Source organism: Lissotriton vulgaris, chromosome 11 (genome assembly GCF_964263255.1).
Source record: "Lissotriton vulgaris chromosome 11, aLisVul1.2, whole genome shotgun sequence".
In the NCBI taxonomy this organism is placed as follows: Eukaryota; Metazoa; Chordata; class Amphibia; order Caudata; family Salamandridae; genus Lissotriton; species Lissotriton vulgaris.
The window spans coordinates 658,876,309-658,894,665 of record NC_141699.1 but is presented as its reverse complement, the minus strand read 5'-3'; the positions used below and the strand labels follow the sequence as shown (position 1 = coordinate 658,894,665).

The window sequence follows — 18,357 nt, the reverse complement described above, 5'->3', positions numbered from 1 at the left end:
ACAATAGCATAATAAAATCATGTGAACTGTGATTTTTTTGTAAGCATAGTTTTCTTAATCTTAATATCCAAATTCTATCATAAAAACATGCACATGGAGATTGCTTATGTGATGTATAAGACAACTGGTTTGTTTAAACAAATATTTTGAGACCTTTTCTGATTCCTTTTTGCTTATCTCCGTAAACTGGGCTATTTCATTAAAGAGAAAAGCCTAGTTTCCCACCAAGGCCCTTTTAGGGATAGCAAATTCTATCTCTTGATGACCAACTGGCTATTTGATGACTTTATCATTATTTTAGTAGAAGATCTTCACATTCTTAACTATATTTTTTCAGGCAGGACTTAAGCCCTTGTCATTCTCAACAGCTATACAATACTTCATTTACCCCAGCACCTCTTTCTCTGCTCATTGCTGCCAGGCCACTGGCATGATTGATAAATTCATCTTCTACTATATAAGTTGTCATCTTGGATTTCTGCACTTCTTTCCCACTTTTCTACCAGGTAGTCTCTCTGTCCTTAAGGCGGAACATTTATCGTCCTTGAATTGCTTCATAGAGTTAGATTGCGTTTTCTGTTGTATCTTAAGTGGAGGAGAACTCTTTTGTGGGGTTAACCAAGCGTGATTTAGGTACACAGTCCCTTCTAAAAATAAACATAGATTATCCTCTAATCCAGTGTTTCCCATACTATGAGTCATGAGACAATTTTTGGTGAGTTGCTAAAATCCAAGTAATAAATATTAATGCCTTTAAATTCTCGTGTCATATTTTCCATGTTTCAAAGAGAGACGTCAAATATCAAGCTAAGAGGACAAATACAAGTACGGCAGTCCCAAGACCGTTGCCCACACAGTGGTGGTCCGACTGCCGCAACCTGAGCAGTCCGACTACTTAGATTACAAGTGCGGTGGTCAGACTGCCACGAGACCACCGCAACGCTAGGATCCTGGATCCCGTGGTGGTGGCGTTTGGAAAAGCAGCAGCCTATGAACGTGGTGCTGATGCCAGTAGCGCTGTGCCGATTGCATCCTGCCTTTCCACTAACTGAAAAGGTCAGCAGAAAGGCTGGGGAGGGGTCCCAAACAGAGCCCCAGGGTGAGTTTTCCCATTGGGGACTGGGCATACGGGCACATGCTATGCACAACATGGCGCAGGGCACACAGTGCATAGACTTGCACCCGGCACTGACACAGTAGCAGCATGAGCTGCAGGCTCTCTTTGAGCCAAAGCATGCCACCGCATTTACACTGCCAACACAACACCACCAACCTGGCATTGTTGTAGTAGTCGGCAAGCGGCAGGCTTCGCAGCATTCTCCCGACCACCACAGCTGCGGTCCAGCGGTCGGACCGCCAGAGTCGTAATCGGCCCCCAAGTCTTCTGGAGCCTATTTGTTTCCCATGGGGACTGGTATTTGCAATGAGCAGAAGAAAAATAAAGTGAATTATGTTACAATCTTGCTGGGGTGTCTCAATGTCCGGGGTGTGGAAATGCACTCGCAGTTCAACTGGTTATAAGTTTCAATACGTTATTTTCTTTGTGTCGTTGGTGCATAGGGCGGTACCCTACTGAGCTCTTAGGGTATGCATAAACAATCTTGACATGTGTCCTCTGTGTACACAGGACCCACTCCTTCCTTGCACTCCTTTCTCTTTCATTCAATTTTTACTCCATAAGTTCAAATCCTTGTTTGTAAATTTTATTTTCATTTTCAAACTTTTACTATGTAGCGAGTTTTTCAATCAATATGTTTCATATTTCATTCGTAATATATTTTACATCATCTTACTAAGTCCCAATGTATTTCAAGCATTCTGCTCTTCATCAGGGGATTACTTTTTCTTAAATGCTTCACTTAAACTTTCAACACCGGTACACGATCAATATATTCTTTCCTCGCTACCTCGGCGTTCGTCGCTCTATCAACTTCTTGCTGGGGGACATGAAATGTAAAAGAAAAAAGCTGTAGGATGTCATTATTTCATAGCATGCAAAAACTGGTAAATACCTGAAAATTCACTGTACACATTCAGCAGTTAGAAAAGCAAAAATGAAGCACAATCTGTTGTTATTTTTTGAGTGGGATAGAAACAAAGAATATATTAGGATCAGATCACATCACAATACTTTACTTGGTGATGCAGAAATAATAAAAATTCTCTTAACCCCGATTTCCACAAATTATCATTTGTGTTCAATATCAATTTTTCAGCAAAACTGAATTTGCAAATTTAGTGACCATTTCAATCGAAAATGGCTTTAGTTAAACATACAAATTGCCTACTTGATATCCATTAAAACTAGGTGGGTCACAAATGTTTGTCGTACTAAAAAGTAGGTTGTGGTTCTAAACAAAAGTTTGGGGGCACTGCTCTAATCTGTAGAGCCCGTAAGCAACAGTTGTCAATTTATGAGAATGAAAAGCATGGAAAGCTGTGTGCTGGTTGAAAAACGTAATTTCATATTTTCCCTTCGACACTTTTTAGGTGCTGTGACATCCTTTTCAGTGGGATATGTCAAAATCAATTGGGATCTTTCTGGAGAACTGGCTCTGGCCATTTTTACTGGATTGGACGCTGGAGCTTTGTTTCTCATGCGCTTCATTCCTAACATTTGGGTTTGTTATGCTTCATATCTGGTATTTAAGTCATCATACATGCTTCTAATCACAATAGCAACGTGAGTATGATCCACCAGTTTTGGTCATTATATTTTACTGATACACAAAATAAATAAAAAATTCAATTTTTATGATTCTACAAGATTTTATAGAATTTCAGATCCGTTCTTGGAGGCTATGCTACCTTTCATCAGAGCAATTGCAGGGAGATGATATTGTGCAAAGGCACTGTAGTCTTTCCAATTGCTTCATATTTAAGAGAATGTAAAGCAAACCATTGGGAGGTAAACATTGGCAAAACCAATAGTTTTGAATAGTAAAGTGCTCTTTGTGCTTCACTGCTTAAGGAAGAGGTAGAAGAAGCAGTGTCTCACTACTTGCAGGAGAGGAAGCAGATGCAACATGTGCTCTTGCTGTTTAGAAGTAGTCTAAGGGGCATATTTACAAGCCCCTTGCACTGCTGGAGCATCACTTTTTGTGACGATCTGGCGGCACAAATCACAAAATTAGATCTATGAAGCCACACAAAGCCGCCATGCATGGCTTTGAATGGCTTCATAGATATGGAGTAAGGCAAGGCAGTGCAAATCGCTGCGCTGCCTTACTTTGTGCTCTGGAAGTGTTTCATGGGCTTTGTGGTAGGTTTTTCCTTCCCTTGCATCACTCATGGATTTTGACGCTTCACCAAATAAAAAAAGAGCATGTATACCTGGAGGAGCACTAAAACCTTACACCTGCTGAGGTGAGGCATAACGAGAAGAAATAACTTTATTTCTCCTTGTTTTTCCTCTTTATATGAGTGCTGCTTTATACAGCACACATAGAAAGAGGAAAATGCCTTGTAGGATTGTTTCTGTGCAGGAAGGTGTCTCTTTCTGCACAAAAACAATCCTGTCGACAACAAAGGCACCCTTGCACCATGGTGCAAGAGTGCCTGCTTTGGCGCTAGGCTGCTGTAACAGCACCAGTGCACATAGAAAGAACAAGAATGCAACATATTGTATAAATACATTGCATTCCTGCCCTTTCACTTTGGCATAGGGCAGCAGAGCAGGCTTATTTGCTGCACTGCCCAAAGCCAAACCCCCATAAATGTGCAACAAAATTAACTGAAAAGCACCTACAACTTGCACATAGTCATTCTCATTTATTTTAATGCTTATTTATTTTTGGTATTTGTATAGTGCTGACCCAACCACATGTCAACTGAGTGTTTATCATGAAATAAGAAACACATTGAACCTTAGTCCGGTGACAGATAAATAGATCAGTTTGATTGATTGGTTGGCAGATCAGCCATCCTGCCAATCTTGCACTTTTTCACGCCAGCGAAAGGTGGGGATCAAATAATTTTCACTAGTGGATTCTCAATGGACTCCACCAGTGGAGACCCTTGACCTGACCACCAATGGGCAACCAGGTCATAGTGACTGTCCCTACATTTACCTGCTCAGCACTTCGAGGAGGACCAGGGCAGGGAAGTTGCAACCAGGGAAGCAAAGGCCCTAATCTTTGTTAGCCAGGGGGTCCAGAAGGCATTTTCTGCCTTCGAAATATTAAGTTTCGTCTTTCGGATATGCTCTGAGTCATTGTTTTTTCATGTTTTCTAATAAAAAAGACTAGGATGGGATTGAGTCAGAGACCCTTCTGCCAATGGTTTCAGAGTCTTAGGATAAGCTTTATCTAATGTCAGTGTATTTGTTTTACTTTCTGAATTTCCAAAATTTGACATATTTGCTTCAGGTGTTGTTTCTCCCTCCTGTGATGAGAGGTTTGTCATTCAAACAGAGGTACAGACCCGAGAGGAAGGCTTTGTGAGTGATGCATGCCATTTTAAAGTGTATTCAAGTACGAGGGGGAGACAAGTGGAGTTTGTGTATAACATTGGTGATATGCTCAGGTTTTTTTATCACATGTGTCCTGTGCACCTTTTTCTTTGCCTCTGAAAGTTACCCTGTGTTATTTTCAGCAACAGTTTGTGTGGTTACTGCTTGTGAGGGACTCTTCAAATTGTGCATTAAGCAACTTAGGGTCACACTTTTGGTGGACCTTTGGCGGTAGACTGAAATGATCTTCCCAGCTGGTAGCCTCATTAAGGCAGTTCCCCTTTAATACATATAATCTTTGTGGCTATTATATTCAATCAGAACTTCAGTGACCTCACAAACCTTATAATAATTGTATATGATAAAAACCTTGACAACTTTAATGGGCCTTTAATGTTAGCCATCCGGTCCACAAACATGTACTTTGTGTAAGAATGGTATTTGCAAGTTGGAGTTTGTATACTTTTCGGAATAGGCAAGCCCATCAGCCACTTCTTCTCTCATTGTTTTTTGTTTTTTTGGGATGTCTAGAGCAAATCCATATAGTTTCCTACCGGAGCAGCCCTCTGCTGTTGTGCATCGTCATCTGTGGATGGGTAGTGACTAGAGCAATGCATTACGGGAAGATGAACTTCCTAGACTCCTCACTGAGGATGGACAACACTCTGACCAACTTCGGATGGCTAGACATTTGAACCTGCAAAATTCACTGGACTGGAATTTGCACTAGGCTGCTAACCTAGTCTATGACTTTGGGAAAAGAATTTGGAGTGACCCTCCAGCTCAATGAGCAACTTGGACTTGTACAGATTCGGAAGCTGTTGGTGATTCTAGAGTGTGGAGCTAAGTTCTGCCCACTTTCATTTGCTTGACAACACAATGCCAGTGGTAGAAGTTGAAGTTTGAAAGTGGTGGGGCATAAAATGAAACTAGCAAGCTTACATTAGTACACTTTCTAACCACATCTGTGAGGCAGGAATTTCAGCACTGTGCTGAACATTCCTTAACTGGGTGTGGTCGTGACGGAACCATTCCGTCATCAGCACAGCCCAACCGTGACTGATGACGGAATGGTTCCGTCACCTGCATCGAAGGGGTTAAAGATGCATATGCAGGCTGAAGCCTTTGTGAGAGGCGAGGCTAGGGCCCAGATGTACTACCATTTTTTGCAGTCACAAATGGGAAATCGGCCCGTTTACAACCACAAAATAGGTCTTCCCCATGTACAAACCCTATTTTGTCTAACCTATTACCGACTCGCAAAATAGGGTTTGCAACTCACTATTAGGAAGGGGAGTCCCACTTCAATGTATGATTGTTTTGTGACCGCAATTGCGGTTGCAAAACACTCGCAGTTTACCACCCATTTCAAAAAGGTGTTAAGACACTTGCAAACAGGAAAAGGGTCCTTTCCACTTTGTGATTGGCAGCAAAAATATTTTTTAAGAATAGGCAGTGGTCCCACAGCCTACTGTTAAAAAATTAAACAGAAACGTTTCATTTTTCTTTTTTAAATGCATCCCGTTTTCCTTCACGGAATTTAGAAAAAACTGCTTTATTTAAATATCAGTCACAGTCATGGTGGCCACCATCCCTGTAGGTGCAGGCCATTCCCAATGGGGGATCAAATTGTGACCTGCCTCATGAATATTAAGGAGGCATGTTGTTTGCAACCACATTGGGAATTACAAACAGTGTCTGAGACGCTGTTGTAAATTTCATCTTGTGAGTCGCAAATTGTGAGTAGCAAAATGACGCGACTCACAAATTAGAAGGGTCATACATCTGGCCCTAGGTCTTGCAGGGAGACATGCTATTTTTTGACTGATTAGACCTTGTCTGGTAATCATGGTGAGGATTAAAATCATTAGTTTTAATAAACACAAGAGAAAAATCCAAAGATGCCTTAATCTAATTGTGCTTTTATGGATTTGTATGGGACTGTCAGCAGCACGTCCCTCTTGACCGATGAACAGGATAAAAACATCCTATATGCAGGCTCTATTTTAAAATCATAATAAAATAGAACATTGCTGTGCACTTCATCTGTGACATGTTTTATCCTGTTGCTATCTTTGGCTCTGGAGTGATATGGTGATGACCTATAAACCATGTCATAAAGGAATCACAGACACCTAGCCAATATATATTTCAGTCCAGAAACAATGTTATGAATCCATTGAACTACATAAAGAAAGGCTGAACCCACACCTGTAGATATTGAACTTGGACCAAGACACTGAGCTGGGGAACACATCCTTGCAACTTAGGGCCAGATTTAGAATGTGATGGATGGAGTGTTCCATCAAAATATAGGGTATATCGGGTCCATCATATTACACTGGCATAGACACTTATAATATTGCAGATGGGTCTACCACATTTGTGAGGGATTAACTCATCCACCAAACTCTAACTAAGACCCTTAGCGTGTGTACACTTTTCATTTCACCAGGATAACACTCCAATGCTGACTGAACTCCAGCTGCTGGGAGCAGGTGCTGAATGCAAAAACAACAGTTGATGGAGCAGTTGCTGGATTGCTGTGAGTCCAACTTTGCATAAACAGTCCAACAAGTGATGAGGGTACGATTTGCCCAGGATCAAACAGTTGCTAAAGTAGTAGACCCCAGACTGCAGAACAATGCTACTTGCTTCAAAGGCTATACACTTGTCCCATATTGGAGACAGGCCATTATCCCCCAATCATGGTAACATCCAGTCAGTTTTTAAGTTCAAAAGATAGGTTTATTAAACACGTAAGGATATACAACAATGCTTCTTACAATGAATCATCAAAAATTATACGAAGCAAAAAATCAATAAAGCATATATGCTGGTCATAAAAGTCATAGTTATAGCGAGGGATAAACAAAGGAAAAATAGAACACATCAGAAGGCATAAACTTATAACTAACGTGGAACGAGATAATAAAAACAACAAATTAAAATAAAAATATGATGATAACGACAGTTTAAAAATAACAGAGTTTAGGGAGGTTAGACAACATCTTGTACAAGGGGAAAGGGAGCAAAAGATTTTTTAGTGCAGTCGTCAAAAAATTGACCATAGTTGTAAACGCTTCTTGGCAAGAGACATGGGAAATACTAAGGTTGTATCCATGCTATAATTATGGCAAACAGTGTACCACCAAACTAAATATGAGAGTTTGGATGTATCCTTCCAGTCTTTCATAATCTGTTGAATGGCCACTGCTAGTAATAAGTCAATAATTTGTATTTGAGCTGTCTTTGTATTCCAACCTGTAGACAGGCTACCAAGTAAAATGTTGGCAGGTGAGAGGGGAACGTTGGCGTGAAATATGGCATTAATCTGCAACCAGACTTGTTGCCAAAAGTTAACAACACGTGGGCACGTGAATAATATGTGTTTGGGAACATGACCAACAACTATCAGGAGTGCTGATATGCATTTTATGTATGGTGTTTTGAGTTAAGAGAAGTCTATGATTAATGAAAAAAAGAGTTTGTGTAATATTAGCTGCTCTAGATGATTTCCTGATTTTCACCCACATTTTATTCCAAACTGGAATAGACCACGGCGTATCTAGAACAGATCCTCAGGACATCTCTGTATTTGTTTTATCTCTCTCAAAGGGAGGTTGTGAGAGGTGAGAATAAATAGTGGAGGCTGTTGGTGATATTCGGAGGAGATAATACCATGAAGAATCTGTTAGCGAAGATGGAAAGGTTAAAGATTTGAACTGAGAACATGACTCTAAAATCACGTTACATAAAATAGAAAATTTGTGTTGAAATGAAGGAGGCAGTTGCAGAGTTATGTTCTTGGGGGCGGCTGGGGAGTAGAACTCTCTGACAATGCTGAAGAGTTCCTTGTTGTAGTTCACGCTCGCCTCAATGCTGTTGGTGAGGGCTACCTTCTTGGCCTCCCAGAAGAGGTGGTGGTAGTTGTTGAGGGTGGACCTGAAGGTGCTGAGGTTGGTAGGGTTCTTATTGGAGCACCAACATCTTTCGATTCTCTTACAGTTGTGCTTGAGGGTCAGCTGGCATGCTTGATTGGTCTGCTGCTGGTGGTGTTCCTAATGAGGTGATGGAGATCTAATTTGAGAAACTCTGGACGTTGTGTTCAAGGGTGTCAGAGAGGTCAAGCTTGGTTTCTTTGATGGCAGAGCACCAGAGGGATTATGTGACTCTGCTCCAGTTTTTGCTTGGGTGGGTGAGCAGTTTGGTTGGGGTTCTGGAGAGACGGTGATGGTGAAGTGGAAAATGTTGTGGTCTGTCCAGGTTAGCTCGGTTGAGTGGGAGACCATGATTCTATCGCAGGTGGAGAAGATCAGGACCAGTGTGTGTCATGAAATCTGCATGGGGGTGGCAATCAGCAGTGAGAGCCTGATGTTGCTCGTGTTTTCCAGGAGAATTGTGGAGTTGGTGGCATTGGGGTTTTCAAGGTGAAAGTTCAGATCTCCCAAGAAGATTTAGTGATTGGATTTGATCGCCAGGGTGGGATGAAGTCCAGGATGGCATTGCAGAAACTTGGACGGGGTCTATAGGAGAGGGTTCCTTTGATGGTAGTATCAGCGTCTATTCGGATCTGAAAGTTGAGGTATTCCATGATTGGCATACTATGGTCCTCTGAGGTAGTGCATTGGAGGGTGTCCTTTTGAAAGATGTTGATTCCTCTGCAGTGTCTGCCTGGGTGGTCTCGGTCTCAGTGAAGCATCTTGTAGCAGGGGGGCATTGCAGTGGTTATTATGTTCTGGTTGTTGCCAAGCCTAAATACAGTGTTTCAAATCATATTTGGGTGAAGTGGTACATTTGAGATTGAGGGGGTGATTACAATGTCGGGTTGACTTGTGTCCACCCAACACCATCTTGTAAACGGGACCGGCTATCCTCTGGTTGGGGGTCCCGCCCGCCTCATTGGGATGCGACTGAGCACTGTTCTAAAGGCAGGCTGGCCCCAGGGAATGGAGTCCCCAGGGCCATATTTGGCCTGAGGAGGGAGGGTCATGCGGCCCCCTTCCGAAAATAAATCAAAAAGCATTGTCCAGGCCCCAGGGGATGGGATCCCAGGAGCCAGAAGTCATCAGTGATGTCATTTGAGATGTGATCAGTGATGTCATCAGTGATGTCATCAGTGATGTCACTGACCATGTCATGAGTGATGTAATATGTGATGTCATCAGCAGTGCACTGCGGTGGAGCGAGTTATAGTTAGCTAAACTAACTATAACGGGGGAATTTCTCTGGTTTTGTACGAGTGAAATGGCCAACTAATTGTAACTTTCCCTAAAACCTATGGTTTTTTCAGTGAATTTCTAAGTTTTTTAAATGCTAATTTTTAACTGTAACGTGCCTGAAACCTATGGTTTTTTTCAGGGAATATATATATATTTATCCAGAAAGCTTGCTTTTGGTGATTTGGTGTAAATCCGTTCAGTAGTTTCAGAGATACATGGTAGCACCCCATTGAAATGCATTGTAGTGAATGACAGGTTTTGAGGGTCACAAAAAGGAAAACAAATTAACGGTGATTACAGATGTTAGTTACAAAATTTATCATATGTTGATGGTACCATACTAATGTAGAGAATAGTGGCGTGTTTTAAGGTGATTTTACATTTTAAAAAAGCCTTCTGTTGGGATTTCATGAATCATGTTTGAGAGAAAATTGTTTTCTCCTGATTTTCCCATAGAGGTTATGGAATGTGCTCCAGAAGCTAAAATGCAGATCCTATTTTCCCTTGATTCCTTGTGTTCTACAGCAACCTCCCAGATATTTCTAAAGAGCACCTAGAGCATTAACAGTGTTACTTATGACAAAACTATGGCACACTTGAAGCCATGTTAATTAAACCAAACTTGTAAAATGAACACATTTAACTTAGTATGGAACAAAATGAGGGGTTCAGTTCGTAGTAGAAATTATGGTTATTGCTGCAGAAAGAAAAATTAGGACACATTCTAAGTGAGTTCTGAAATATCCTCCTCATCTATTTCATTAAGACATTCTGACATTCAGACTGAAACATGCACTTGCAACACCAGCAACAGATTGACAGGTAACACCCTGGTGATCAGCAGCTTTACTACAGTGTTCTAAAGAGCAACTTGAGTGCGCACCTTCTCAATATTTGACAAAAGTGTGGCACATCTGAACTCCATCATGATAGAATGGAAAGAGAAAACTGAAAGCATTTTCTATTGAGGATACTGTAGTAAATGAGGAAATTAGGGAGCTACATAACCGATAAATCTCTCAAGATGGGCACTAGAGAAAAAAGAGCCAAAATATAGCACACATATCACCTAAATATAGCCCAAGATTAGCCCAATGTCAGACACTTACTTTTATTTTGTTTTTGGGCAGTATTGTGTAGCTCAGAATCTAGGTAATTAATTTGGGTAACACACTTTTTTTTACCTCTGCCTTTTTCTATGCCCCCGAAACTTTCCATGCACAGCTAGAATCTCCAGCATATTTTCTGGGGAAAACATTATGAAGATTCATCAACAACTGCAAAAGATATAGTCAAACACTCAAAATTCCCTTGCCAACCAATAACCCATACCCACCCTAATCGCCAAAAAATCCCTTGCCACCATAAACCCTAACAAATCCCTTGCCACCCAAAAACCCATAACCAATCAACACCCTAACATTTCCTTTGCCACCCCAACCCCGAATTCCTTGCTACCCAAAAACCCACACCACCCTAAACCCATAAAAATTCAGTTGCCACCAAAAACCCCATCCTAAACCTTAAAAAATACCCTAACATCCAAAAACTCATAACCACCAAAAACCTGCAAAATGCCCTTGCCACCCAAAAACTGATACCCAACGTAAACCTAAAAAAACCTTACCACCCAAAAACCTACCCCCACCATAAACCCTAAAATTTCAATTGCCACCCACAAACCCACACCCACTCTAAACCCCAAAAAATCCCTTACCGCCAAAAAACCCATACCCACCCTAATCCCTAAAAATTCCCTTGCCACCCAACTCATACCCACCATAAATACTAAAAAATCCCTTATCACCCAAAAGCCCACACCCACCCAAAACTACAAAATTTCCTTTGCCCACCAAAAATCCACACCCACCCTAAACCTTAAAAGGTTTTTGCCACCCAAAAACCCATTCCCACAGTACACCCAGCAAAATCCCTTGCCACTGAAAATTCCACACCCACCCTAAATGCTAAAAAATCCCTTACCACTCAAAAACCTGCCCCCACCCTAAACCCTAAAATTTCACTTGCCACCCACAAACCCACACCCACCCTAAACCCTAAAAATTCCCTTGCCACCCAAAAACTAATACCCACCCTAAACCATAAAAACTCCCTTGGCACCCAAAAACCCATGAAATTGCAAAACCCTATAAGATTCATTAACACCCAAAAACCCATACCCACCATAAACCGTAAAGGTTCCCTTGCTACCCAAAACCCAAAAAAATCCCTTGCCACCCAAAATACCTATACTCACCCTAAACACTAAAAACGCCCTTGCCACCCAAAAACCCATTCCCACCTTCAAACCATAAAAATTAACTTGCCACCCAAAAACCCATACCCACCCTAAATTCTAAAAAAATACCCCACCACCCAAAAATTCATAACCAACAAAACCCGAAAAGTTAATTTGCCACTAAAAAACCAATACCCATCCTAAACCCTAAAAAATCCCTTACCACTCAAAAACCTACACCCACACTAAACCCTAAACATTCACTTGCCACCCAAAAATGCATACCCACCCTTAACCCTAAAAAATCCATTACCACCAAAAACCCATACCCACCCTAAATCCTAAAACTTCTCTTGCCATCCAAAAACTCATACCCACCCTAAACCATAAAAAAACCTTGCCACCAAAAAATCAATACACACCCTAAACCCTAAAATTTCCTTTGCCACCCAAAAAGATCCCCTACCACCCAAAAATCCATACCCACCCAAAACCGTAAAAACTTCCCTTGCCACCCAAAAACTCATACAAACGCTAACTCTAAAAACTCAATACCACCCAAAAAAACCATACCCAGTCTAAACCCTAAAGGTTCCCTTGACACCCAAAACCCACACCCACCATAAAACCTAAAAAAACCCTACCACCCAAAAACCCATACCCACCCTAACACCTATAAAATCCGTTACCACCCACAAATCCATACTCACCCTAAACCCTAATTGCAATATCTATCTATATAAATTCACTGAAAAAACCATAGGTTTCAGACATGTTATAGTTAAGAATTAGGATTTAAAAACCTTAGAAATTCACTGAAAAAACCGTAGGTTTTAAGGGTGTTATAGTTAGTTGGACTTTTCAATCATACAAAACCATTGAAATTCCCGCGTTATAGTTAGTGTACTAACTATAACTCGCGCGCCCGCAATCCACTGCTGATGATGTCACATATTACATCATTCATGACATGGTCAGTGACCTGACTGATGACGTCACTGATGACATCTCGAATGACATCACTAATGACATCACAGATGGCATCATCCAGTGAATGTGGTTTGGTTTGATATTTAAATAAGTATTATATATATATAGCAATGTGCCTTGAAGACTGAGTGGATGTATTAGTGTCTGGAAACGTTGGTCCATACTATAACTACCTACTGATTACCGCCAGTAGGTCATATACATATATATATATATATATATATATATATATATTCACTGAAAAAACCATAGGTTATAGACCATATATAGTTAGGAATTTGCATTTACAAAACCTTGAAAATTCACTGAAAAAACCATAGGTTAGAGACCATATATAGTTAGCTGGACATTTTATTGACAAAAAACCAATGAAATTCCATATATAGTTAGTTGCACTAACTATATATCGCGCACCCGCAATCCACTGCTGATGATGTCACATATTACATCATTCATGACATGGTCAGTGACATCACTGATGACATCACTGATGACATCTCAAATGACATCACTGATGACATCACTGATGACATCTCAAATGACATCACTGATGACATCATCTAGTGTCTGTGTGTTTTTGTAAAGTTTAAATATGTTTTACATATTGAAGAATGAGTGGATGTATGGAAGACTGAGTGTGTGTGTGGCTGGCTGGGAGGTGTGTGACTCTGTGCATATCAATGTGTACTTGTATCAGTGATTGTATAAGAGAGTAAGTATGTGTTAGTATATGTGTGAAAAGTATGGTGTTCTGTGTTTAACTGTATAGATGAGGAAATCGAAGTGTGATTGATTCTTCACAGGACTGACTAGGTGTATGAGTGCATATGATAGTGTTGTAATAATGAGTGACTGCATGTATGAGTGATTGTATGGGTGAATGAGTGAATGTGTGTGTAGACGTAGGAATCAGTGAGTGCGTATGTAGTAACTGGTATTGGTGTGTCATGATGTCATCAGTGATGTCATTTGAGATGTCATCAGTGATGTCATTTGAGATGTCATCAGTGATGTCATCAGTGATGTCACTGAAGTATGGTGTTCTGTGTTTAACTGTATGGATGAGGAAATGGAAGTGTGATTGATTCTTTACAGGACTGACTAGGTGTGTGAGTAACTCCATGGATGAGTGGCAGTGTGTGAGTGTCTGCATAGGTGTATGAGTGCATATGATAGTGTAATAATGAGTGACTGTATGTATGAGTGATTGTATGGGTGAATGAGTGAATGTGTGTGTAGACGTAGGAATCAGTGAGTGCGTATGTAGTAACTGGTATTGGTGTGTCATGATGTCATCACTGATGTCATTTGAGATGTCATCAGTGATGTCATCAGTGATGTCATTTGAGATGTCATCAGTGATGTCATCAGTGATGTCACTGACCATGTCATGAATGATGTAATATGTGACATCATCAGCAGTGGATTGCGGGTGCGCGATATATAGTTAGTGCAACTAACTATATATGGAATTTCATTGGTTTTTTGTCAATAAAATGTCCAGCTAACTATATATGGTCTCTAACCTATGGTTTTTTCAGTGAATTTTCAAGGTTTTGTAAATGCAAATTCCTAACTATATATGGTCTATAACCTATGGTTTTTTCAGTGAATTTCATTGGTTTTTTAAAAGCTAATATCTATAGCTGTAAAATATATTCTTTATTACGTGACGTATCACGTAGCCACGTGAGACGCCTCATGACGCGTCACATAACCGTGACGTATCGGTTCTGCAGCGCAAACAAAACCCGTAACGTAAGCGTGCCGGAGCACGCTTACAGATATATATATTTTTTTTAACCTTAATTAGACAAAATCCACACGTGCACATATCTTGAGGCCTTGCAAAGGCACATCAAACAAACAGTCCCTACAATTTTGCCAAGTTTGCTGGAAATCTATTCCCTTAATTTTTTTTTTACTGTTTCTCTTGGTTTTCCCCTTGTTACGCTTACCGGGACGCTACCCGGTACGCGAACCGGACGCTCCAAAAACACAAGATGGCGGACTCCCGTTACGCTGCCGGTTAGCTGCCCGGTTCGCGTACCGGGAAGCGCCTCTACCGCGAAAAATCGCGGGGGACTTTAATATCCCCCTCATAAATCCTAGGGGGTCAGGAGGGGTTTACCTTGCCCCCTTTCCTTCATTTCCCCCTTCTTTTTTCACCACATCTTGTCTCTCGAACCTACCGAGCGACAAGATGGCGGCCGCTCCGGACTGTTTACAATGTTGACAGCTACGCTGCCGGTTAGCTGCCCGGTTAGCTGCCCGGTGAGCTGCCCGGTTCGCGTACCGGGACGCGCCTCTACGGCGTAAAATCGCAAAATTTTTTGCCCCGCGGGGCACTTTAATATCCCCCTCATCAATCCTAGGGGGTCAGGAGTGGTCTACCTTGCCCCCTTTCCTTCATTTCCCCCTTCGTTTTTCACCACATCTTGTCTCTCGATCGTACCGAGAGACAAGATGGCGGCCGCTCCGGTTTGTTTAGAATGTTGACAGACACCGGAGAGCCAATCAGATTCGCTTCGCGAAGTTCCGTTACGCGTCAGGTACGCGAACCGGGGCGCTAACCGGAGCGCTGTCACAGATATATATATTTTTTTAAACGTTAATTTCTCAAAATCCACTGGAGCACATATATTGAGACATAGCAAAGGCACGTCGGGCAAACCATATCTACAATTTTGCCAAGTTTCATGTAAATCTATTCAGCCGTTCGAGCTAAAAGTGAGTCCAACCGCCCTATGGAAAAATGAATGGGAAAAACGCGTTTTGGGACCCCCCTTTGTTCTCGGCCCCCCCTTGACGAAACCCCACCAAATTTTCAGGGGCTGCTCAGAAAAAAAATGTGCCATTTTCCTGAAAATTTCAGCCAATTCCGTCCACAAACGCCAAAGTTATTAGACATAGAATTTTCAGAAATCCCATAGAGAAAAAATCCTAACTATATATACCCACTGGCTATCGCCAGTAGGTAATATACATATATAAACATATGTAATCTGCATATCTATATAAATATAAATGCATGCATACATATACATATATGCATACATATGCATGTTATTTACATGAAAGTTTTAAAAACACTAATAAAAGCAAAGCTAAAAAGCCACCTCATTACAAACAGAATGGCTTTAACTTAAACGAGGGCGAGATCTATTGCATTTTCAATGCTTGTTTACTTTGGTTCTATCAAGAAGGCATTCAGATGTGTCACACATTTGCCATAAATTCTGAATGTTAGTACTCTAGTTGCTCATTAGATCACTGTAGTAAAGCTAGTGCTCACCAGGGAAGTCTGCTGCTAATCATGGTTTGCAGCCATTTTCCCGCATTTTTTATCCCGCAGACTTTCCGTCCGCATACCATTATCCCGCAAGGTCATTGAGCTCGCATACCATTATCCCGCATTTTTTCAAAACGCATGTGCATTTATCGCGCATGCCTTTACAAAGAATTACGTTTTAAAGGCATGTATGGTAAATGCATTTGCGTTGTGAAAACCACGATGACGAGAGAGGTAAGTGGGTTTGTGTTAATTTTTTCGTGGGTTAGTGATTGTGTAGTGTAGTGTAGTGTTGTGTAGTGTAGTGTTGTGTTAGTGTAGTGTAGAGTTGTGGTGGTTGTTTAGTGTAGGGTCATGCTGGGGGTAGTGTTTTAGGGTTTAGGGTTGTGTTGTAGTGTTTGCGTAGTGTAGGGTCATGCTGGGGGTAGTGTTTTAGGGTTCAGGGTAGTGTTGTAGTGTTTGCGTAGTGTAGGGTCATGCTGGGGGTAGTGTTTTAGGGTTTAGGGTTGTGTTGTAGTGTTTGCGTAGTGTAGGGTCATGCTGGGGCTAGTGTTTTAGGGTTTAGGGTAGTGTTGTAGTGTTTGTGTAGTGTAGGGTCATGCTGGGCGTAGTGTTTTAGGGTTTAGGATAGTGTTGTAGTGTTTGCGTAGTGTAGGGTCATGCTGGGGGTAGTGTTTTAGGGTTTTGGGTAGTGTTGTAGTGTTTGCGTAGTGTAGGGTCATGCTGGGGTGTAGTGTTTTAGGGTTTAGGGTAGTGTTGTAGTGTTTGCGTAGTGTAGGGTCATGCTGGGTGTAGTGTTTTAGGGTTTTGGGTAGTGTTGTAGTGTTTGCGTAGTGTAGGGTCATGCTGGGGGTAGTGTTTTAGGGTTTTGGGTAGTGTTGTAGTGTTTGCGTAGTGTAGGGTCATGCTGGGGTGTAGTGTTTTAGGGTTTTGGGTAGTGTTGTAGTGTTTGCGTAGTGTAGGGTCATGCTGGGGGTAGTGTTTTAGGGTTTTGGGTAGTGTTGTAGTGTTTGCGTAGTGTAGGGTCATGCTGGGGGTAGTGTTTTAGGGTTTTGGGTAGTGTTGTAGTGTTTGCGTAGTGTAGGGTCATGCTGGGGGTAGTGTTTTAGGGTTTTGGGTAGTGTTGTAGTGTTTGCGTAGTGTAGGGTCATGCTGAGGGTAGTGTTTTAGGGTTTAGGGTAGTGTTGTAGTGTTTGTGTAGTGTAGGGTCATGCTGGGGGTAGTGTTTTAGGGTTTAGGGTAGTGTTGTAGTGTTTGCGTAGTGTAGGGTCATGCTGGGGGTAGTGTTTTAGGGTTTAGGGTAGTGTTGTAGTGTTTGCGTAGTGTAGGGTCATGCTGGGGGTAGTGTTTTAGGGTTTAGGGTAGTGTTGTAGTGTTTGCGTAGTGTAGGGTCATGCTGGGGGTAGTGTTTTAGGGTTTAGGGTAGTGTTGTAGTGTTTGCGTAGTGTAGGGTCATGCTGGGGTGTAGTGTTTTAGGGTTTAGGGTAGTGTTGTAGTGTTTGCGTAGTGTAGGGTCATGCTGGGGGTAGTGTTTTAGGGTTTAGGGTAGTGTTGTAGTGTTTGCGTAGTGTAGGGTCCTGCTGGGGTGTAGTGTTTTAGGGTTTTGGGTAGTGTTGTAGTGTTTGCGTAGTGTAGGGTCATGCTGGGGGTAGTGTTTTAGGATTTAGGGTAGTGTTGTAGTGTTTGCGTAGTGTAGGGTCATGCTGGGGGTAGTGTTTTAGGGTTTTGGGTAGTGTTGTAGTGTTTGCGTAGTGTAGGGTCATGCTGGGGGGTAGTGTTTTAGGGTTTTGGGTAGTGTTGTAGTGTTTGCGTAGTGTAGGGTCATGCTGAGGGTAGTGTTTTAGGGTTTAGGGTAGTGTTGTAGTGTTTGCGTAGTGTAGGGTCATGCTGGGGGTAGTGTTTTAGGGTTTAGGGTAGTGTTGTAGTGTTTGCGTAGTGTAGGGTCATGCTGGGGGTAGTGTTTTAGGGTTTAGGGTAGTGTTGTAGTGTTTGCGTAGTGTAGGATCATGCTGGGGGTAGTGTTTTAGGGTTTAGGGTAGTGTTGTAGTGTTTGCGTAGTGTAGGGTCATGCTGGGGTGTAGTGTTTTAGGGTTTTGGGTAGTGTTGTAGTGTTTGCGTAGTGTAGGGTCATGCTGGGGGTAGTGTTTTAGGGTTTAGGGTAGTG

At 41.7% G+C, this 18,357-nt stretch overlaps 1 protein-coding gene across 3 annotated transcripts in view; it reads left to right on the top strand.

The window, feature by feature from the left end:
• LOC147683298 (thiamine transporter 2-like) overlaps positions 1–18,357 on the top strand; it is a 422,353-nt gene that overhangs the window by 311,343 nt on the left and 92,653 nt on the right. For all 3 annotated transcript variants that reach the window (XM_086943745.1, XM_086943746.1, XM_086943744.1), the window contains one exon: positions 2,491–2,683. In XM_086943745.1, the coding sequence (XP_086799871.1) occupies positions 2,491–2,683 (193 nt within the window). The remainder of the gene's footprint in view (positions 1–2,490; positions 2,684–18,357) is intronic.